A 25001-nucleotide genomic window follows, 5' to 3' on the forward strand; every position below is an offset into this window, starting at 1 on the left:
AATTTCAATGCTATGCAGAGGTATTTGAGGTACAGTGCTGTAAATAATACTAGACAATAAATGTGTATAGCAAATACAGTAATTTACAGATGGAATTTATAAAATTCATTATCTGACAAACCATGAATCATATTTCTCTTCCAGACAGTTGCATGACAGCTCGCTCCATGCTGTGCAAAGGATACACTTCTTTAATAACGGCTCTTGGCTTGGGAAGAACAGTGCAGTTTTTCCCTCTTGCCCAAAGCTTGTTATTAAAACCATCCATCAATGAAATTTGTATTTGTAGTTTGTGTTTTTACACTAGTGGCCCTCAAGCCTCAAAAACTACATATCCATTACCCATGATAAAGAACCTCTAGCCTAGGTATGAAAACTGCTTCAACAGACTTGTTCTTGCCAAGAAAAGTGGATGAGGTACAATATAGTTCCATCCTTTGATGTGGTGCAAATTGTATTTGGCGCTGCAGGGGCTTTCCTTATATTTCCTTTGTTGCCTTAACAGATTGCATTCATTCCTAACTGCATTATCCATGCCCTAATATTAGACCCACTCTAGCAAGGAAACATTGTGACTGCAGCTTATAGAAGAAAAATGTTATTTTCTTTGTGAAATCTACTATCGATCCTGTTCCACTTAATCTGAATGATAATGAAGGAAAGCTTAAACTTTTTGACTTTATATAAGAAAATGACAGTTTCTAAACCAGTAACATTTTATAAATCATCAACTATAAAAAAATATACTGAGCCTTCCATCTTGTGCATAATGTATATAAATCTAAGGTCATACATTTTTATTGATAACTTGCTCATACATTTATGACCTACACTGGTGGATTCATTATTTCACTGATATTTCCCTGTAGAGGTTTCTCCAATTTGACAATGTAAATACATAAATGTTACAAGTATAGGATCTATTATCCGGAATGTTTGGGCCTGGGGTTTTCCGGATAAGGGATCTCTCCATACATCTGCTAAAAATATTTTAAACATATAAACCCAATAGCATTGTTTTGCCTCCAATAAGGATTATTTATTTGTTTGGATTAAGTACAATGTAATGTCTTATTTTTAAAGAGAAAAATGAATAAGCTTTCTGCATAATGGGTTTCTGGATAACAGTTCCCATACCTGTACCCAAAAACCGTATTCTTTATTCTTCTCTCTTTGTATACATTTTGGGGCAGATTTATCAAGGGTCGAATTTCGAAGTAAAAAATACTTCAAATTCGAATATTAAATTCGAACTTTTTTCATCGAATTTGGGTATTCTGCGGTCGAAGTTAAATCGTTCGATCGAACGAATAAATCCTTCGAATCGAAAGATTTTATTGTATGATTGAACGATTTTAAACTTAGACTTCAAAAAACTTGCTGTAGAAAAAAATTCTGTAGAAGGTCCCCATAGGCTAACATAGCACTTCGGCAGGTTTAATTTGGCGAAGTATTGAAGTCGAAGTTTTTTTAAAGGGACAGTACTTCGATTATCGAATGGTCGAATATTTGAACGATTTTACTTTGAATCGAATTTGAAGTAAATTCGAAGTCGTAGTATCCTATTTGATGGTTGAAGTATCCAAAAAATTACTTTGAATTTCAAATTTTTTTACTTCGAAAATTCCCTCAAATTCACTTCGACCCTTGATAAATCTGCCCCTAAGAGACCAATAGGCCAGCAGTCAGTTAATCATCTCAGTACTGCTGTGCGCTTTTCAGACATTTCCTAGATACTGCTTCACTATAGTATTTACTTCATATTAAAATTATATAATGAAATTGTTTGTAGGTTTTAAGTAGTTTTAAAAATGTTATCAACTATGCAACACCTTTTATTTTGACAAATGTGACATAGTAGATGTGTTCCAGGTCCCAAAAATAAGGCTTTAAGCTGAACAGGGATAGGAATCCCAGTGAATGAGTATTCTGTTTTAAAAAAAAGGTCTACATAAAATAATTGGTATCTTCTAGATTAATTAAATCATACTGTGTCGTTGCAGGATTTCAAATGAACATTCCCCAAAGCTTCAGATTCGGAGCCACAGTTACTTGAGGGCTGTAAGTGAAGTTTCAATCAACAGAAGCATGGACAGCTTAGATCCAGCAACACTTCTTACATCTCCTAAATTCCGTTCAAGGAATGAGAGCTATATGAGAGCCATGAGCACAATAAGCCAGGTGAGCTTTTCCAATAAAGACACCAGTCTTTCAATTATTCTGAGATGTTCTATTGATGCTAGATTGATATGTGACCCATGTGAAATTGCTGAAAAAACTGAATAATATAGACATTATGGCCGACATTTTCCAAATTTGGTCTATATTGTGCATTGCAATATTAAATCCCATAGGGCTGACACTAAAGGAAGGGGCAACCATATAATCAGACATTACGGGGCTATTTATCAAAAATTGCGTTTGTGAGGTTTTTTTCTACCTAAAATAAACACACAACTCGAATGTTTGCTTGTTGCGAATTTATAAAAAAAACGCAATATATAAAACTCGATTGAATGCAGTTGGGGGGAAAAACTTGAATACTCAAATTGATCGCGTTGTAGATGAAAAAAAACCTTGAATTGATTTTCCAGCGAAAACCACCGTAAAAAAGTGAAAATCATGAAAGCAAAAATCACCTTCAAATTGTTCAAGGGACCTCTGCATTGGCATCAACATGACCTAGACAGGCTTTTAGCAGCTTAAATCTCAATATAAATCTCTAAAAACTTGAGTTTTTTATATCCTGAAATATTCATGTTCTTTATTGAAACTACCCTCGAAAAACTTTTTTTTTTTTTGGCAAAAACATACGGTAACTCAACCTTTAATAAATAACCCACTACATGTTGGTATCAAAAAGAGCATAAACGCATCCCGTTCAACTGTATCATCCCTGTCAATGTCAAGACATATGGTTATAGGGAAATGTTTTAATGAATAATACTTTCTTGAGGTTTTGTACTGTATATCAAACTGCTCTACCGTTAATCCAGGGACTGGTTCAGTTGCCATCTTGGAGCCAGGAAGGGAGTTGTTGCCTTCCTCTGGATCAACTAGCAGTTAGGCAGGTTATATATATAGAGATAAAAGGTTGAACTTGATGGACTATGTTATTATTTGAAAGGGTGTGTCCAACCATAATCCACTTACAGGAGGGTAGTAATAGACATGGCCCTAAGAGTATAGGAACTTAACACAACCTTCTCAGGATGTAGTGTCTATAAGGTAATTGTGACTCTTGATTTAAAGATATGTATCCCCAGTAGTAGTTCTTACTGACCATTGCAGTATGGGGCAACAGATTTCTGAAACTCAAAAGTCTGTATAGAACTGATAATATTTATTTGCTCTGTTTTTGTATTGTAGGTTAGTGAAATGGAAGTGAATGGTCAGTTTGAATCTGTCTGTGAGTCTGTATTTAGCGAACTTGAATCTCAGGCAGTGGAGGCCCTGGATCTTCCCATGCCAGGCTGTTTTCGAATGAGGAGCCACAGCTATGTTCGAGCGATCGAGAAAGGTTGTTCTCAAGACGACGACAGCCTGTTGCTTAGGCCATCATCACCCCCCCGCACAGCTACTACAGTAAGGACTATCCAGAGCAGCACGGGTGAGTAGTTTATAATTAGGCATTTTTATTATTTTACATTGAGAAGTTTCTCTTGTTTAGGCCCAAGCCAAACGAGATATCTAGCAGCTTTGGGGTATAATAAATCTCTAAAAATGTGAGTTTTCCCCAGAAAAAGTCAAGGCTTTATAAATAGGCATTTATATGTCATAGACCAGATTTAAAGCTTATTGGCCACAGGCCATACATGGGAAAAATTACAACTTGCTTAACCAATATGTGGTTCATATTACACCATTGCTCAAAGCATATCAAAATTAATTCTTGATTTAACAATAAGCGAAAAATGTATTTCATTGAATATGTTAAATGATGGGATTTGTTATATTAATTAAATAAAAAAATCATAGGAACGTGTCAGTATGAAGCATGTGCTGCACCCGGAATATTTTGCCTCAAAGCCACCCCCCCAGCCCGAGGACCTTTGTGTAGCCGACTGCTCACACTACTAACGGATCTTCTTTGTTGCTTCCGTGACTCTGGGCTGGGGGGCGGAGCGATCCTTCCATAGGCTGAAGTCCTGTTTTGATTCGTAATCAGCCTATGGATGGATCTCACCGCCCCCAGCCCAGCGTCACTCAAACTGCATGCAAGGTCTTTTAACAGTGTCGGAGGGTCTGGTCAGTGCAGGTGCGCGGGGGCGACTTTGAGGGAAAATATTCCAGGTGCAGCACAAATTTTATACTGACACGTTCCTATGATTTTTCTAGGAACGTGTCAGTATTGCTTTAAATGATGGAATTTGTTATATTATTTTTTTTATTTTGGGTTGTTGTATGCGTTGGCCTTAAAGCTATGGGCAGATGAATCATTATAAAGATTGTTATTGATTTGTGAAGTACTAGAAATATTCCTCTTGAAACCTGTGGAGCACATTCTAGAGATCCAAATGATTTATGGTGTTTTTTTGCTGGTGATATTGTCAAAAAAATGTTTAATTACAAAAAATCAAAATGTAAGTAAGGTCATGTTATAAAATGATATGTGCTGTGCAGGTTTTACTTGTGGTGTTTTTCTGCTGGTTTTGATGTGGTTTTATTAGACTCTTGAATTTTGGGTGCTTACACAAGTAACAGGTGGGCTAGGGGTGACTTTATCATTTAGTTCTTGGCTTGTCTTTTAACTTCTCCAATGATCTCAGGGACAATTATGGGGGTATAAATGCCTTACCCCCACCTCCCTAGTGTAGCCAATAATTAGTAGGGTTTTGACTACTGCAGTCTTAGCTGAAAGCAACACAATGGTCTTTGTAAAATGCCCTAGACTCTAGGTGAATACCTTGTAAATGTTGTTAATTGTTGATTATATTTCAAATAACTTTTTACTCATTATCCTTACTCTTTCACACCAATAGCCTTATTGATCACTCTGCAGCATGTAGCAGACAAGTTCCTCATACAATGACAATAATTCAGCTACAGAGTATTTCCTAGCGATGCTACTATCTCTTTGGTGCCTATCTCTTTCAGAAGTGTGGTGTCTGTAATGCATTAAATAGATATTGTACAAGTAACCTTGTGTTTATTGTAAAAATGCTAAATTACAATCTGTCATCTTCAGTTACGGTAAGTGTATTTGGAAAAAGATTGTATTCAGAGATTTTCTAGGTGAATTTGCACCTTCATCTGTTCATTAGTGATGTGTGGGTTGACTCAAAACCCTCAGTGACCCACAGGTTAACAAGCGTTTGGGTGGGTTCAGCTTGAAATTTGGCCAACCAATGAAGGTTAAGGCTGGATGTGGGTCAGACTGGGGAAGTACACTCCTCCCAAAGATTCCCTGTCTTTTGACCAGAGGCGCGCACAGAAGTAATGTACAAAGCAGGAAGAAACAGCTATAGGTTGGGTGTGGGTCCTACAATGGCAGGTTAAGGTTTTGCAGGTTAGGGTTGTGTGCTGGTTGAGGTTTCCTGACCCACACATCACTAGTGCCCATGCATTATCAGCAATTCTACTTCCTACTACTTCCTGTTTTTGGGCAGGTTACAAACTTTGCTGCAAAAAGTGTTTTTTGTCGTTTAGTTTTTCCAAATCATTCTGACCATGTTTGAGCTGCCCGGTCGTTTGTGATGCTTGTGCTGCCTATTTATTTAATCCACTGGTTGTATTGTTACCCTGCCATATGCCTGCTTTCTGAATAATGCAAAGGATGCCACAATGCAGAGGGTTATAGCCATGTGGTGCCAATTCAACTGTATTCATGTAGATGGTCAGAGCTTATGTAAAACGATTCTACTTGTATTATGACATCCTAATTGCAGTTCACCTTGGTTAATGTTTAGTTTGGTTAAGAATTTTTCTTAATTGCTTTTTTTAAGTGATTTAAAATTATTTGCCTTTTTTGAGACTTTTCCAGCTTTCAAATGGGGGTCACTGGCCCCATTAAAAAAAACAAATGCTCTGTAAGGCAACACACTTAGGGGCAGATTTATCAAAGGTCGAAGTTAATAAAACTTCGAACTTCGAATTCAAAAAGACCCACCGAATGGCGGTCGAAGTTTTTTGGGGTCGAAGTGGGCCTGCTTCGAATCATATGATTCGAAGTAGCGCTACTTCGATCTACCTTGATTCAAAGTTTTTTTAACTTCGACCTTCGATCTCCCAAACTCCCCCAATTGCCTCCATACAGGTTCTAGGAGGTCCCCCATAGGCTAAAACAACACTTTGGCTTTTAGGTGGTGAATAGTCGAAGTTTTAAAGAGACATTTCAACTTTTTTTCAACTTTGAATCAAAGTTGGACTATTCGATGGTGAAAGTACCCAAAAATTACTTCGAATTTCGAAGTTTTTAACTTCGAAACCTTCACTTCAACCTTTGATAAATCTGCCCCTTATTGTTTTTACTACTAATTATTACTCATCTTTCCATTCAGGCCTCTCCTGGTTATATCCCAGTCCCTTATTTAAATCAATGCATGTAGAGCTGGTGAATAAACAGCTTAATAAATTGGAATGCCACTCTCGACATCAACCTGTTCAGCCTCAGCTGCTATAAAAATGTCATCTTCCTTCATGGTGCACTTTGAACAGCGAAGTACTTGTGATGCAGCAGCACTGAAAGGTGTGTAAGATAGCAGCATTGATTAGTATTATGTGTAAAGTTGCATTGACTCTTGCATGAGTATATTAACAAGCATTTTTAATTCAGTTAGTCTGCATAGTGTGCCCTGAATGAAGAAGGCTTTGCTTATGTTCCTTATGAACAGTTTAAAATTCACATTTACATGTCGTCAAATCAGATCAGCTTTTCACGATCAAAGTTACAAATGGAAGCCAGGCCTCAGAATAGAGAAAAGACTACCGTATTATGTAAATGGATGATCCATTTCTCGTCCTTTATTTTGCACCTGCTTTTAAGCTTTTGCTCTCCTCATCACCCCTGTAAACTGCATTATCAATAATTAATAAGTGTCTGCATAAAAATAATTCCGGATTTGCATTCTCTTAATCATGAAGTAGTGAAGGTTTGCAGGAGCTCCTGCCAAAAAACACTGAACATGGCGCTTAAAACAGATGTTGTTTTGGTACACAATGATACTGAAACACTGTGAATGATGCTCTCATTACTCACAATAGCTTATTTCTAATGTCAGAATCGGGGTGTTTAAAAAGGTGACAGGTTGGAAATAATTACCCTCTTCCCTGTTGGAGTCGGTTATATTATAAAGATTTTCAACTCAGTCCATTATGCATGGCAAGCTGTGTTAGAAATAACAAATAGGCAGGTATAAAAATATATATTCCAAGGGTAAACACTGCATTTAAATAGTGAGTATATGAGTTGACGTAGTCACGTGGTAGCAGTCAAGTACAAAAAAAAAAGCTGTTGCAAAGCAAGTTGCCCCCTTGTTGCACTATGTGGTGCAGCACTCCTAGCATGGAGCACAAAGAGCTGCACTATGTTTTGAATGCAGTGTGCCTGGGGAAGGGGAGTAGCAGTTTGTGGTGTGAAGGTTCAATGCATCAGGCTAAATTTTGTACAGGGATAGGGATATCCAGAAAGCTTGAGAACCAGGCGAATTAAGCTCCTGAAAATGCTTTCCCATCAGCATTAATGTAAAGCACCAGTGGGAAACATACGCATTGCCTGTGCTGTGTAGTTGAGGCAACTTTAGGCCACAGTGTGTAGACTTTTTTTTTTTGTTCAAGGAACAGTTCAGTGTAAAAATAAAAACTGGGTAAACAGATAGGCTGTGCAAAATAAAAAATGTTTCAAATATAGTTAGTTAGCCAAAAATGTAATGTATAAAGACTGGAGTGACTGGATGTCGAACAGAACAAAACACATATCTAATATAAGTAATTCAAAAAGCAACTGGACGTGCTGAGTAATTATTGAAGACGTTCCACTACTCATCTATTTGCACAGTTTTTATTTTCATACTTAATTCCTTTTACTTTAATGGGAAATGGTTTGCAGGAGAATAATTACCCGAGTAGAGCAGATTTCTGCAGGTGACTCGTCCCCTTGTGTACCATCACCCTTAAACTAGGTTAAGCTATTTCTGACATTCAATAATATCGTAAAACTTCTCAATTGACTTTCTGGTCAGATTGACTTTACTGACTAACTTGTGTGCAACATATCACTTTTTTGATGATCTGCTAGCTAGGTATTGGCCTTTGACAGTCTGAGAGCGCTGCATCTTTCTGAGAACGAAAAGAGACTGACAATTCAGTTTTTTGTTTGTCTGCTTCTCAGGAGCTAACCCTCTAGTGTTGTGTCTGTGCAGCCTATCAAGTAGTCTCAGAAGAGGTCAACACACCAATGAAAATTAACTTATTCTCTCTTGTACAGACAGAGATATAATAGAAAGGATTTTCTGCATGACACTTATTTAATACAGTACAACCCGGATTTTACATACCAGAATTTTAGGTTTTCTGTAATTTACACCATTTTGATGCCATTTATTTTACTAAATGTCAGAGTTTGCATTACAGTTGTGTTGTACAATATTTTTGTTCTAGCTACTTATTCATTCAAATGTTTTCCCGGTCCTGGCAATAATCCCAAGGGAGGAGAGGAATGATGCAAGGGGACAGGTGATGACATTTTAGGGCCTATTGATGATGGTCAATAGGTGGGTCAATGACATGAAAGGCAGGGATTGTGTGAATTTAAAGGAATTAGCAGAGTTTTGTCAGGGTTTCAGAGTTCTGATACCCAGGCAGTTCATGTAAAAACTGACATGGTGGTTTAAAACCGGAAAAGTGGCAACCTCAGTTAGCGGCATTCTCTTACCCTCGCACTAAATGGCAACACCCACCTTTAATCCATATGGTCATTTAGAGATTATACAAAGGTATAGGCACGTAAATTTTTAAAACTGCTGTAATTGTTGTTTATACTTTTGTATAATATTGTAGCATCACATACTGTTCAGCTTCTATATGCATAAAGATTGAAAGATGTATTTCCTGTAAATAAATATTAGCAAACAGGTTCTCATTCTCATTAATGTATTTGGTTTTGGAGAGTTAAAATACAGCATTATTTGCACTGAGTGATACCATTAATGTAACTATTCCACTGCTCATTACACAGGACTTCGTAAATCTATTTAAGGTACAGATGGTACTTTCTGTAATCGAGATTCATGGCAGAATATCAAAGCTGAACTCAAATGTAACCCTGTATGAATTGGTCTCACTAGCCATCATTTCGTAAAACTCATTTATTACTATATTTGCTACATTTAAATAATGCAAAGACTCTGCATACATACTGAATATTAACATGCTGCTTGAAATTACCACAGAGAGCAGTAACAGTCATTTTGTTTAATTCAAGATGGTTATATACAAGTCATAATGGAATTTCCAACAAATATAAGAGACGTAGTTATAATGCATTTTTTTATTATTTATTTCACATCAGACCTAGGGCAGCAGAGTTTAATGTACATTATTTATGATTGTTTTAGTACTCTTTGTTTGTGTCTATTTTGTAGCGTTTACAATTCAAGCTAAAATGGGAGACATCTGTGCAACAAGAGGGGCTGTAGGAACTGATGGCATGTTTTAGGGATTCCATTCTACATTAAATGACGAGTTCAGTATATAGAAATCTTAGAAATTGTGCTCTATGCATTAAAAGAGACGAATGTGAAAAAAATGGAAATTCAGCTCTTAATACAGGTATGGGACCTGTTATCCAGAATGCTCGGGACCTGGGGTTTTCCAGATAATGGATCTTTCATACTTTAAGGGGCCGATTCACTAACTTCGAGTGAAGGATTCGAAGGTAAAAAACTTCGAATTTCGAAGTTTTTTTGGGCTACTTCGACCATCGAATGGGCTACTTTGACCTACGACTTCGAATCGAAGGATTCGAAGTAAAAATCGTTTGACTATTCGACCATTCGATAGTCGAAGTACTGTCTCTTTAAAAAAAACTTCGACCCCCTAGTTCGCATCTAAAAGCTACCGGAGTCAATGTTAGCCTATGGGGACCTTGGCTAACTTTTTTTGATCGAAGGATATTCCTTCGATCGTTGGATTAAAATCCTTCGAATCGTTCAATTCGAAGGATTTTATCGTTCGATCGAACTATCTGCGCTAAATCCTTCGACTTCGATATTCGAAGTCAAAGGATTTTAATTCCTAGTCGAATATCGAGGGTTAATTAACCCTCGATATTCGACCCTTAGTGAATCGGCCCCTAAGTCTATTAGAAAATCATGTAAACATCAAATAAACCCAATAGGCTGGGTTTGCTTCCAATAAGGATTAATGATATCTTGGTTAGGACGAAGGTACTGTTTTATTATTAGAGAGAAAAAGGACATCTTTAATTATTTAGATAAAATGGGAGTCTGTGGGAGATGGCATTTTTTGGATAATGGGTTTCCAGATAACGGATACTATACCTGTACTACCACAGGCAACTATTGCAAGTTTGGGTAAAGTGTTGCTGTTTATTGATCACAGAAATATAAATAAACTGGACCATAGAATAAAAACCTCTCTCAGATAAAATAGAACTTTATTAGCCAATAAATAGTTGAATTGTAGGTGCTTGAAAACTTGAAACTTTTCTGCCTTAGTTATCCAGATGTTCTCCAGTATATGAGGGAAAATGGACCATTTTTCTCCTTTGGTTCTGCAGTGTTATGAAAATGCATTAAGGAATTAACCCTGAAATAGAAGTTGTCATATTTTGAATGTAACATGTAACATTTTCCTGGCAAGTGGTGAATATGAATTGCTTGTACATCTTAGCTGTTAATGTGCAAGCAGCACCTTGTCACAAGCAAATCATATAGGGGATAAAGTGATGATCGATAAGGTTACCATCTGGCCAGTACAAATGATGCTTGATGGCAATGTTATTAATAGGGAAAAAAATAAAAAATCTTGGAAGGCCTTTTTTTTTTTTTACAGAATAAAGTGCCAATCTTACTGATGGACCAACTGCATGGGAACTTCTTGAATTAAAATGAGAACCAAATTCTTCACTTTAACATTGAGAATATGCACTTAAAAGGTTGTTGTGAATTTAATGTAATGTATATTGTCAGAGGAATTGACAACACTGCTGCTTAATAGACATATAGTATGTTTCTCTGGAAAATATTATACAGTGTTAATTTGATTTGCCAGCCTTTCACACCACTGCATGGATGAATGAAAGAATTATTAAGGAAATCCCAGTGAGATAGAACAGGAGATGTCACTCACTAGGAACGAACTTGCTCAAGGTGAGGAGGGTGAGAAACAAAATCATAATCCATGCAATGCAGAACTATAAATACGTAGTATTCCACAATCGCCAAGTCAACATTTAAACATTTTATAGGGCAGTACAGTTATAGAAACAGAGCTACAGTCCTGGTTATAGAGAATACCCACAGATCCCCATGACCAGACTATGTATAAAAGCATTACAATATCTGAATTTTACTTGAGAAATAAAAATAACTTTTTAGTAAGATAAATTATTAAGTTTTTGATTTTAATATGCACATCCTCCACATACTGTTTTGTAGAGTATATGATAAAGGAAATATTTGTATTAATAAAGCTAGGCATCTAGTGCTTCACAACTATGCATGAGAGCATCATTGTGGGCCATATCAAAGAAGATGGTGTCAAAATCAAATCATTTTTGCTGATACCTTACTTTTTATACACCTTTTCTGTGTATTAATAGGAAATTAGAAATCCTTCTTATCTTGAAATGTTGAGATGAACCTCTCTCCTCCACTCACTGACTTTCTGGCATAGGCAAAAGCAATAGAAGAAAAAGTCCTTGTGATGGCTGGGGAAGCAGGAGTTGTAGATCTGAAAATTCAATGTATGCATGTTTGTGGAATTTTAGGGCTAAAATTCTAGTTTTGCCGCTGCATTAGCATATTAATTTGAGCAGCAATTCCAATGCTACATTCAAGTTTGTGTTTGGGGAGGCTAGTAATAAGATCCTCTGTATAAAGTAAAAAGCCTGCAGATAATGAAACTCCAAAGTGATTTATAATATCTTCTTTATATATTGAAAAATGGAGTACATTGTTTCTTGTAATACACAGCTTTCAAAGAATCACGTGATAAAAGGTTATATATACAACAAGGAAAAGTTGTGCTCACCACTAATTTTTAAAAAACATTAAGAGGGGATGCAATGAGGTTGTGACTGCAAAATTTACACAGACAAATATAAGAGATCCTCTGCACTCAACCCATTATCAATTTATTAAGGACATTGTAACATTTTTGGGGGAATGTAATAAAAGTCAGTAACTGAAAATATATTCGCAATGCGAAAAGTTATGCCCCTGTGCGAATAAATTTGCCTTTGTGCGAATTTAATATTGTTTTTGCGAACCCGGAAACTGTTTAGCGACCACTTCCGACAGTGGAAGAAGCTTTGCGAATTTTATAGTTAGTGCCAGTACGCAGTGACTGTAATAAAACTTATTGAAAAAGTTATGTTTGTTCCAAAACATTATGACACCTTCAAGCACTCCTTAAAAGTGGGCAATGCGCAATTAAAATTCGCAATGCGCAATTAAAATTCGCAATGTAATAACAGTTTAAGGAAGAGTATTAAATTGCACGACTTTTTATTCTTATTTGTGCTAATTGTTTTGCTCTTTGCGACTTTTATTACATTCCCCCATTTGTGCCTTAAGCTACTGAAAAATGCCTTCCCCTTTAAACAAAACAGATTGTTTGTCCATATATTGCAATTTACTTAAGCTGGCCAACTATGTCAAAGTCATCCCGGATATGGCCAGTCCTACACTCAACTTTCATCTGATTCATTAAGAATTCTATTGCTTCATTATACATTTTACAAAGGGACTACGTTTTACCTGCAACTTTCTCGCTGCTTTCAAAGTAAAACTCACAAATTTGGTTACACTTTTATTAGACACCAGTGGGATCACCTGACTATAGCTGGGAAGGGTGGGAGCTACAACATGGAGCTGGTCACTGCTCCTGTATAACTATAACAAACAAGGGAAAGTTGTGCTCACCACTAATTTTTAAAAACATATATTATATATTATAGGTTATTCACAGCTGAACGTCTCTGTAGGTTGCTTTTGTGATCCAAACTGGCCCACTTCACTTTGCCAGGAAATTTGCTGAACTGTGTTAAAGTGGGCTTTTTTTCACATAATTTTTTCATGCGCCAAATGCATTATAAATCTTCACAACACTTTAAAGTGTGAATTTCGACAGAACTCTGTATCAGGTGAAAAAATGTACTCATCTATAACTGTTTCACAAATGCAACGCTCGCATTATATTTTCACAAGTTTTATTATAGATTCCTTCTTAGGGGCAGATTTACTAAAGAGCAAAGTGTCTAACGCTAGCGACTTTTCGCCAGCGTTGCCACCCGCAGGGAAGATTTTTTCACAGCAAAAACATGGTTTTCATATATTCACAGTGCTAGGAACTTTCCTCAAATTTCTTCATTTGCAAATTATTTTGTTAGAGATTGACCACCAAATTAAATCTCATTTGACGTTTTAGATCACCATATCATATATATGCGTTTTAAAAAAAAAAGAAGATATGTGGAATTTCACTCCGATGTGACATAAATCTGAATGCTGGGGACCTGTTGTTCTCTGGATAAGGGGCCTTTTTGCATATATCCTTTCAGCTAAATATTCACCTAAAATTGTCAATATGTTTTGATAACAAAATATTCATGGCTACTATTTACTGTTTTTGTGTCGTCTGTTTTTTATAACTTATTGATTCCGTGTTCACACCTATTGTGTTTAGCTGATATACAATGTAAAAAAACGTTTTAATCCCAAAAAAACAAATGAATCCAAAAATACCTTATGAATATTTATTTACCTTCAAACTGTCATGTAGGAAAAAGCAAAGAGAAAAATCTAGCTCATAGTGTGTTATTTTTGGCAACTGTAATGACTCAGACCTCTGCTCTCGCTGTTGAGATATCTGAAATAATTGCTTTCGAATCTATAATGTGCAATTATTAATTCATGTGGTAAAACAACAGCTTCCTCTACACGGGGATACAGTCTCATCAACAGTCACAATGTTATCGCTGGGATAATGAACTTTAATGCTTTTCTCCATCTCGTCTTCAAGGCATACTCAATACTCAATACTCAAATGCATAAGAATTTCTGAGCCAGTGCCTCCTTATTCATTTACAAAAGGGAAAAGTGAGGGAGCTGGCTGGAAGATATTGCAAAAATTAACAAGTTATAGAGGAATACATATATTGTACTGAACGAGGCTAAATTGTACTTGAAGAGAACATTCATATCCTCTTAAACTGTATGGCGCAAATTCACTAACCTGCGGAGTTGCACTAGCGAAGTTTCGCCAGGGCGCCACTAATTCACTAAAATCCGAAGTTGCACTTAGGGAGGCGAAAGGTAGCGAAGTTGCGCTAGCGTTAATTCGTCAAGAAAATCGCATTTACGCTAGCGATGCCTAATTTGCATACGGCACCAAGTTAAAGTACAATGGACGTATATGTAGCAGCAAATACATTACACTACACAAGCCTGGGAAAGCTTCATAGAATAAAAGAGAGTTGTTATATTGCCCTACACATGTGCCCACTGTATAGTTTAGGTGCCATATGTTAGGAAATGTAGGGGGGAAGGAGGGTACCCCAAAAAAATGTACAATCTTTTTCAGCCTATCACCCATAAAAAAGGAAAAGACGCCAGCGTTTTTTGGGACTTAGAAAAAAATTCAACTTTTTTTGAAGCAATCCCTATCTACTCTATTGCACTTCGCCTGGTCTGAGGTGGTGAAGGCAAGTCTGGCGCAAGAGGTAATGTTCAGTAAAATGTTCAGTAAAATGCGCAAGTTAGTGAATTACCGTAGTTACATCCCTTCGTCATAGTGCAACTTTGCCTGGCGTAAGGGTACGAAGTAGCGCTAGAGTAGGTACACTTCGCCAGCGAATTTACGCCAGCACACGTTAGTAAATCGGCGAAGTAACGAAATGACGTCACGCTGGCGAATTTGCGCTAGCGTTAGGCGCTTCACACTTTAGTGAATTTGCCCCTGTATGTGTCTGTAGTCTTCTAAAATGTTAATGTGTTTATGAGGTCACGCTACACACATAAACACACAGTAAAAGGCTGGCACCTTATAATAATACATACTGTAAATGCAGAGCATGGTCTCCCTGAACTTGTGCCATTGAATTCAGAATAGAACTGCAGGACGTTTTCACATTTTGCTAATTTTGTATGTCACCATTACTGTGATATTATTGTATAGCACTAACTGATTTTAGAATAAAATTCCAAAAGAATTTTTTTTTTTAAAATTTGGTTTTCAGACCTTTTTTTTTATACCTTCTCCTCGATCCATCAAATAAGAATATCTTTATATTGCAGTACAGTACATTCACTTGATAGCTGGAATTTGTTTGTGCTCATAGGCAACATGGCCTCCATTACCTTACAAAGAAAGCAATACAATATAATAATGTTCATGAAAATCTCAAGTGTTTTTTGTATAGTTGTTATAGCCTTTGTATTCCATACACATGTAACTATAAAGACTATAGGAAGCTGTGGATATGACTATTATTCTATGGAAAGCACTGTGCAAAGACCCCATAACCACTTGTGTATGCCACCTGAAATGGAATTCAGTCTCTAATATTGTGTTTATTTTGGCCTTAGACTTATCTGCACATATATTATTGATTTATCTTTCTAAAAAATGGACAATTACATGCACTGGTAGGGGAATAATTTACATGCTCAAGAACATTGCTGTTTATTTAGATGTCTAAACCAGGGAAAGATGTTCTACTATCTAGACCTCCCCTTGCAGGAGGAAAGTAAAACAGGGGTTTGACAGATACTCTTCCAAAAAGAACTCAAATGAACCTCTATTATTAGATGAACAGGGAAGGCACCGGTATTATTTTAAAACAGTGGATGGAAGTCGGGAGGTTTTAAACGTGGGGTGCTTAAAGGATTTTTTATATGCATATAGTCATACAATAACATTACTTGCTAGTAGCTGGTATCTTAATGAAGGTTATTTTAGTAGAACAGTAGATATAAAGCAACCAAATAATAATTTGTCCCCTCTATAGCCCTATATTCTTTCTTAAAGGAGAACTAAACCCTAAAAATGATGGTGGCTAAAAATGCCATATTTTATATACTGAACTTATTGCACCAGCCTAAAGTTTCAGCTTCTCAATAGCAGCAATGATCCAGGACTTCAAACTTGTCACAGGGGGTCATTATCTTGGAAAGTGTCTGCGACACTCACATGCTCAGTGGACTTCGAGAAGCTGAGCTTAGGGGTCATTGCAAAAAAATGTGTATTAATTACTAATCAGCCTTATATTGTGACATTTCTATTGTATGGGGCATATTTACTAAGCTCGAGTGAAGGATTAGAATATATAATACTTTGAATTTTGAAGTATTTTGTTGGCACCTTCGACTTCGAACTAAAAATCATTCGACCATTCGATAGTCAAAGTACTGTCTCTTTAAAAAAAAAACTTCGACTACCTACTTCACCACCTAAAACCTACCGAGCACCAATGTTAGCCTATGGGGAAGGTCCTCATAGGCTTTCCTAGCAATTTCTGATCGAAAGGAAATTCGTTAGATTCGAAGGATTTAATCGTTTGATCAAACGATTTTTCCTTTGATCGAACGAATTGCGGTAAATCCTTCGATTTCAATATTCGAAGTCGAAGGATTTAACTTCGATGGTCAAATATCGAGGGTTAATTAACCCTCGATATTCGACCCATAGTAAATGTGCCCCTATGTGTACTGTATATTGTGAGTGGGTCCCTAAGCTCAGTAAGTAACAGCAGCACAGATCATGTGCAGTGAATCAGCAGAAAAGAAGATGGGGAGCTACTGGGGCATCTTTGGAGACAGATCTTCACTGTTAAAGGGCTGTGGTTGCCTTGGGCTGGTACAGAAGCCCAAAACATAATGTACAACATTTGTAGCCTACCTCTTTTTCTAAGCTTTAGTTGTTCTTTAAGATGCCTTCTACTTGATCCAGTTTACCAGCTTATGACCAGATAAAACTACACAGTCAGTGCCTCACCCTTAGTAGCTAAGCACAGATCTTTACTTTATATGGATCACTATAATTTAGGACCAATTACAGACCTCTCAGACATGCCGATATAGCCCCTAGTCACCATTCTTTTATTGCCTAACCATCTCCTATATCCAAAAGTTCAGCTTGTATATACAAAAGTGGCACATTGCACAAAAAGAAACAGGGTGCTTAATAATGGAATAAACCCATGAGGGCTGAATTCAGTGGATAAAACCCATCCCTATATTTGTCGTATTTCTACAGTCTATTTATGTTTCCTTCTTTTGCCTGTGACCTCCTGTAAACTCCCATTTGCTTATTTTTTTATATGTATTCCTTTAATAAACTATTTCATGAAGGCAAGTAAAACTATTTGGCAGATACTAGCATGCTTTGTTAATTACCAGGCTTTAGTTGAGCTCAGCTTATTTTACCAGCTGGGTGTCTCATTTTCCAGGTGACTATGGTGTCTCACTTTCAAGGGGATATTATTTAGAGAGCCTCCTGTTGTCCATATGTACTTGAGTAAATGTGTCAGTGAGGATGATAGCAGTTAGTCAGGGGCGAGGATTTAGCTTCAAGGGCACGTGGTTGTTCAGTCTGACCCCTCTATTGTTATGACACTGGACAGGGATACTGTATGGACAGACCTTTTTATCTACTTGTTAACTAGCATGACCTTAATGGTCTCCTACTGGTTAATGTTGTCCTTGTGTATGGTCTCTCTTGAAGACCTTGCACTTTTCAAACAATCAGAAATGCAAAATTTTTATATTTTTTGTTTTGCGTTTCTACATAGTGCTGACATTAACATCAGTCATCCTTACTTCACCTTAGCATTTATGTGAGTCATCCTTAAAGCTGCTTCAGACGCTGCGTGGTAACCACTGTTTCCAGCACTGAATATTGAACGGATTTCCATATGATCATCAGTGTTAAACATCTGCGGCTTATTGTTTCTTTCATCTTTCCATTAAAGGCAGGAAGCTTGTATCCCTGGTCGCAATTACCAGAAATGTAAAACCAAACTATTTGAAAATGATAAAGTTATTTGCATCTGTATTCCTTGCCGCCTGGCTTAGTAGGCTCATGCAATAATTCTAAAATAAGTTTGACAAGGAATTTAAAATATGCCATTATCTTAGCAGCTTTTTTCACGAAAATCTCCTAAAATAGATAAACATAATATGGGGGCAGCCGCTGATAGCAATTTTAATGCGCTAAATAAAGCCACTATATTGATATTAATCTGCCAGACTCCGTGATTGCTTTGAACAGCGCTCTGCAACGATAACAGAAGTGTGCAGTGGAAGCCGCTGATACCACCATTTTTTTTTGATCAGTGGCTTAATATGGGGAAATAAACATTTTTGATGTTTTTTTTGTGTAGATTAATATATGTAGAGACTTCTAGGGTTGACTCACAAGGACTTGTGCATTTGAATAAAATATTTACACATTTTCAATGAGGTGAAAATAAGATATTCTGCTATTTACTATCCATATATAATTTATTTCCCTGCCAAAAAAGACACGTTTGCCTTATAACTCTAGGGGGCAGATTCACTAAAGGATGAAGTGGGTAACGCTAGTGACAATTTGACAGAGATATCAACAAATTCACTAACAGGCGCCAATTCGCTGGCGAAAGAGACCATCGCTAGCGTTTGTTCGCACTCTATTGCCAGGCGACTTTTCGCTCTCGCAAAAGGTCGTTACTCCGCAAATTCAGTAAAGTGAGGATTTTACTGAACGTTACCTCTTTCACGAGAGTTGACTTAGCCACCTCAGACCAGGTGAAGCGCTAAAAAGAATCTAGATCTTCCTCAATATTCTGTCACTTTCATCATATCCCGTGTGCCAAAAATGCATTAAAGTTACAAAACTGCTGGCGACTTTTCCTTTTTTGAAGCAGGATTGCCTGCAAAAGTCCTAACAAACTTTTTTTGGGGAACCAGTTTTCTCCAGACATTTCCTAACATATGGAACATTCATTTTACAGAGGGCTCCTGTGCAGGGCATTATATTAACTCTCTTGTCTTTATTAAGGTTCTCTGGACAATTGTAATAAAAAGTGGTAACTTTGAGCATTTGCACCAACATTTATAATAAAGACCTCCATACAACTTTAAATTACCCTCCGTATGCAAATTAACCTAAGCGCAAGATCACTAGTGAAATGAACACTAGCACATCTTCGCTATGAAAGGCTCACAATGCCAAAGTAACGCTTGTGAAAAGTCACCATCATTCAGCGCCCAGGGCGCAACATCGCATATTAGTGAATTAGCATAGTGGTAGCGAATTTGCACCTGGCGAAGTGGTGCTGTGTGTGTGAAGCAGTCGCTGGTGACATTTCGCCCTGTAGTGAATCTGCCCCTAAGTTTCCCAGTAAAATCATACAACTTGGTGATGTGTTTGTATACCAATAGCATGTGCTTGTTTTGCTGTGCAATTCTGTATAGTCCTCTGGTAACCGGGGTGAAAGTTAGTTGGGGGGAGTTTAGTGGAGCATTTATTATTCTGCATAGTACTGCACTGCATGGGAAGATGTATTACAGCTAACATAAATAAATCATATTGTGTCAGGGCTTTAAGTGACCTTTAAAACCCCAGTTACACATTACACACAGGGCTTCATGTTCTTTAAAAAATAAGCACTTTCACCCTGAACTTTTTATGTTTGCTTGCGAATCTTTAATAATATAATAAATGCAACAATAAGATATGTGCCTCGGCACCTTATAATTGTAGAGTTGAGCATTGGCTTCATCAGGACATCTCCTTGTAGCTGGCTCAGACCTGTAACTTTGTAGCTGAGATGGCAGCTTTAATTACCGATAGAAATAAGTTTAAGTTTTTCATTCTGGCATATAGATGTGATTATGTACATTTTTATAGTATTTCTGGATTGTAGTCTTATCAAGACAATGGAGAGGAGAAAAGATGTGAGGATAGAATCTGATGACCAAACCAGGCCTACACTGCAGGGACTGTATTGATCTAAATATTTTTGCACCGTCATCCAAGGGGGATGCATTGCTTCCAATGCCCTGTTATAGTAACTATTCATTTAACTTTAAGTAATCTGTACGGAACCATGTGGTACATGGTTGTAATAGTGTTTTGCTTAGTATCAAGGCAATTTCCAACTCTTGTATGGGCCACACCAGTCTTTAATACATTCGATAATCAATACAAAACTTTATTTACCATTACCACAGACACCAGTGTAACAGGGGTGCAAAACTGACAAGAGAAGCTTCTTGTCAAACCAAGCTGACTGCTAAAGAGGATTCTGAATACAATCAGATGGGCCCAACCTAAACCTGCATTGCAATTATTGCAACACTATATTTACTCTCTTCCCATCCATTTGCATCATGCCAGGCTACATTAAAATTTAGTTGAATTTTTACAGTAAATGTCTTGTGTTGAAGAACAATATCAATACTCCTAGTACCATTATTACTATGTAGGTAATTCCAGGCAAATGGAAGCTTTTTTGTTAACTGAGAAAGAAAACCCACCTGTATGACCTCCCCCTCATATTACAGTTTAAAACGGTCTATTCTTGCACAGACATCTTCTATATCAGGAAATTGCCTGTTAAATTATGTACAAACATTGTAACATCCATTGTATAAAGTCAGAAGATTGCTTATATGGGGCTTACTATTTAGGGCAGTGCTGTCTAACTGACGGTCTGCCCCTTGTGTGGCCCCCACATGAAAGTCTGAATACTGTGACTGCTTACCTTGTGTAAGATTTAAAAGGCATCAGTACTAAGATTAACTGGCCCCTGCATCGTTTACAATTCAATTCAGATGGTAAGGTCCACATCTTTGATCCCCCTGCATGGCTCACATCTGTGACACCTCTATTGTTCACAGCCCTAAATCCCTGTACTGTTCACACCTCAAACCTGGACTGAAAGGGCCACATTGTTCACACCTCATCAAACTGCTGGATGGGCACCAGCATTGTGTCACTGTATGTAGTAAAGTATGAACTGTTCATTTTAGAGTGGTACTGAAAAAGGCTGAATAGGTGTGGTTTAAATGCATGTGGTTTAAAAACAGGGAGTGGTCAACACTGGCTTACATTATCTGCCCTCCACCACATAGGTTACAAAAATTTCCGGCCCTCGCACCACAGAATTTGGACAACACTGATCTAGGGTGATTTGGTCACAAGTTATACAGAAGAAAAGATTGTGGTAGTGTTACACAACAGTGTAGGTGACACCCTCTCAGGTTAATTTGGGGAATGTATGAAACAATATTGCAAGTAAGGATACTGAACAGGAGTTGCCAAGGCAATATGAATAGGCGTGTTTTAAAGAAGATCTAAATTAGGAATGAACCAAATCCACTATTTTGTAATCCAGGCAAATCCTGAAGAAGGATTTGGACAAATCCCACATTGAATCCGAACCCTAATTTGTATATGCAAGTTAAGATAAAGAAGTTACATTTACGCCTTGTTCGTGTAACAATAAGTGATATGATTTTAAGGCCAAAATACAGAATTTGGTGGATCCCTAACTCAAAAAAGTGTTGATGTAACTGTACTTAGAAGGTATCTCTGAGTACTTCTGCAATTCTTTCCTATCTTTAGTGGTTTCTGAGATATCAGCCGTTTTAGACAGTTTATAGGCAGGTTTCAGAGCTGAACTCTGTTCATACTTTTAGCAGTGTGCAAATATTACATATTTAGAACTTTCCCTTAGTGGAACATCACCAGTAAATTGGATCTCTTCTTATGTGTCAAAAGACATCTAAATTAATATTTTCTAAAGAGCACTTTTTATGCCCGCAGACATTTGTTTACTATATCATACCTTTTAGTTAAATAATATATTCTTTGCCTGTTCTGAAAGAAATTTGAACAAAAATAAAAAATTCTATTGTCAAGGTTCAGGTGACTTGCTGTCATTTGCATTGATCCGTTGCTGAACTGTAACTGTTGCTATGAAACCAACATCAAAAATAGTAATGTTCTTTTGATCTCTGTAGGTAGAATGCTAATGTTCCACTGTTACTGCAAACAATCTGCACTACATATCAAACACGCACTTAATTATTCTCAGGCAAACTAATCTTCCCAGGATTATTCATGCACAGTACAATAGCTGCTGAAGTCAACATCATTTACTTCTGCTTCCCATTCAGTCTATAGGACATGGCCTTCCCATAATTCTAAGCCTTCTGGATAGCAAGTGTTTGGTTAATGGATCCCATATCTGTACCAGAATAAAAGTATATAAACTTACTGTACCAGCTTGCTCAGCGATACAGGACAATTTCAAATAAATATGTTTATGAGACAAGTTTCACAAAACAGTTCATTGTAAAGAGAAAATACAGATTGGTGTTGGTGCAAGCTGTGCTCCATTCTATTTTCAAGATAGGAAATATATTAGCATTGTTCCCTAGGAGCTGAATATATATAGTGAATAAAGTACCCCCTCTTGTAAATTATAAGGATATTAGAAGTTACCGAGGCCAAAGGCCAAGTGTTTTTATACAGGTCATGGAACTCCGTGGTAACTTCTAATATCCTTATAATTTGCAACTGGGGGTACTTTATTTATTATAATACACAAATTTCAGTGAGTCATGTGACATCAGAACTCACCGTTTATAACTGATGACATCAGAACTCACCATTTCTAAGGATATAATTTTCAACATATTCATGGCTTTTGTGTATTATATATATATGTGTGTATATGTATATGTGTGTGTATGTGTTGCACACAGATAAATACTGCCTGTTCTACTTTTGGATCTACATTCATTTGTATGTGTGTGCATCTCCATAGGGAGCAAGGCTAATGGAAAGTGCAGCAGCTTACTGCAATAAAAGCCTCCTATATATCTAAAAGCCCAGTAAATAAACAATGTAAAGGGATACTGACATGTTCCAGATTTTAACAGGAATGTGTCAGTATAACCTTAGTATATAAATATTGGTTTCTGGCATTTCTGTTGCTCAGAAATCAACACCCAAACTGCAATAAAATCGGTAACACGATAAAGTTTGGCTGAACACGGGCTAGTATTGACAAAAAGTGCTGTCATCTGACTAAATCCTGAAATTGCTCTAGGCACCAATGAGGGCGATTGGAGGCAACGTTGGGCATATAAATATTGCGCCTAAAACCCAAACATCTGCCATGAGCCTAAACAGGAGGCTTTAAGGGGGTATGAAGAAGCCTGACTATAAACATGGTCTCATATTAATGTCTTTTTTACCCATCTGACATTGGCCTAAAGGCCAAATACTATAGAAGCAACAAGAGATAAAAAATGTTGTTTGCAGATTGTCTCAAAAATCAATATCTATATCAAATGTAACTTATTTTAAGGTAAATGGCCCCTTTAAGTGTATTTTTGCCCTTACTATTAGTAACTACAGTGAGTATATGAGAATGTATCCATGGAGATCCAGGAACTGTTTAAAAAAAAATTGGAAAGCACAATATATTCTTGACACTCCCTCCCTTGTTTTTGCATAAGAATGCCAATAAAGGGAGCTCCCTGACTCGAACGTAAGGTAATTTCAGAGGAAATCATTTTCGCCATGAAAAGCTTTTCACAGAAACAAATTCCGTCTGATTAAAATGCTGTTTTCAGTAGATAAATCTATTGTATTGTAGAGTGCCTATTGCGGAACTCTGCAGGAATGAATATGACAAGGCAATTAAAATGCATTTCTGCAAAGGTTTGTTCTGAGTCAATACTGTAAGTTTTCTGCTGTTCCGTGTGCTCATGTCTTCAATACGGTGCTACGAGTGGGAGTCGTTCCTTAGACTAGAGTGTTAATAGAATGTTGAGCTTTAAAGCAAGTGTGTTTATAGGGTGTTGTGGCAAAAGACTTGAGCAACATCGAAGCAGGTGGAGTTCAAAGCCTGGGGGTTAAAACTTGCCCTTCAGTTTATCATTAGAGCCTTTATGGCCCAAAAATGTTCCTTTAGCAAGGTGTGTAAATGTAGATGTATTCTGCTCCCCTTTGAAACAATTTATGGGCTAGTGACTGCCTGCTGTGCTTGTCACAATTGCATATATAGGCAGTTTAGATGGGGAGTGATTGATAGTTTTGTTCAGATTTTCCCAATTCCCATCTTGATTTATCTTGTCTAGTGGCTCAATGCACTGAACTTAGAACAATGCAGATTTCCTGCTCATCTAGAATGGATAATCAGGGCCAGCAGCGTAACAACGCAAACTACCCAGCAAAGACCCTTCATCACCCTTCCGGGAGTTGTGACTAAAGGTTCACACATTATAAAAACCTTTGGGGCCCTGTACAATTTATTTATATGGGGCCCTCCATGAACACAAGCGCGCAGTACAAACTTTTTGGACACGCCCCTCGTGTGTCCTAATGAAATGATGAACAAGCTGTTAGATTTTGCCAAGACTTTAGACAGCACTTTGGCAGGAAAATGCAGGAAAAATGCAGCATGTTGCGTCTCAACCTGCGTTCGGCGCCTACATGCGCCTGTGTGAGTACAGCCCCATTTGAAATAATGAAATGCGTCTATTCCTGCGCTCCCCTGCGGCTGAACGCCGAAAAACGGAACGCAGGGGAGCGCAGGTAAAAACGCTCGTGAGTAAGAGCCCTTAAAAGTACAGCACCAGCTTTCAATAAAAATGCCTTTATTCGAAACATATGGCAAGACCTTGGATTACAGCAACGTTTCAGGCTGCTCTTGGTCTTTTAGCAGGGACAAAAAGTTGAACTTTATTTTTTCAACCACAGCTACTATGAAAAACTCCCTAATCATTGTACTGAAAATCAGCAGTGTAACTAGGAGG

At 37.3% G+C, this 25001-nt stretch overlaps 1 protein-coding gene across 2 annotated transcripts in view; it reads left to right on the forward strand.

Moving 5' to 3' along the window:
* LOC108718548 (disks large-associated protein 1-like) overlaps nt 1–25001 on the forward strand; it is a 208135-nt gene that overhangs the window by 46909 nt on the left and 136225 nt on the right. For both annotated transcript variants that reach the window (XM_041566385.1, XM_041566386.1), the window contains exons 3-4: nt 2004–2181; nt 3370–3610. In XM_041566385.1, the coding sequence (XP_041422319.1) occupies nt 2004–2181; nt 3370–3610 (419 nt within the window). The remainder of the gene's footprint in view (nt 1–2003; nt 2182–3369; nt 3611–25001) is intronic.

Source organism: Xenopus laevis, chromosome 6L (genome assembly GCF_017654675.1).
Source record: "Xenopus laevis strain J_2021 chromosome 6L, Xenopus_laevis_v10.1, whole genome shotgun sequence".
Classification (NCBI taxonomy): domain Eukaryota; kingdom Metazoa; phylum Chordata; class Amphibia; order Anura; family Pipidae; genus Xenopus; species Xenopus laevis.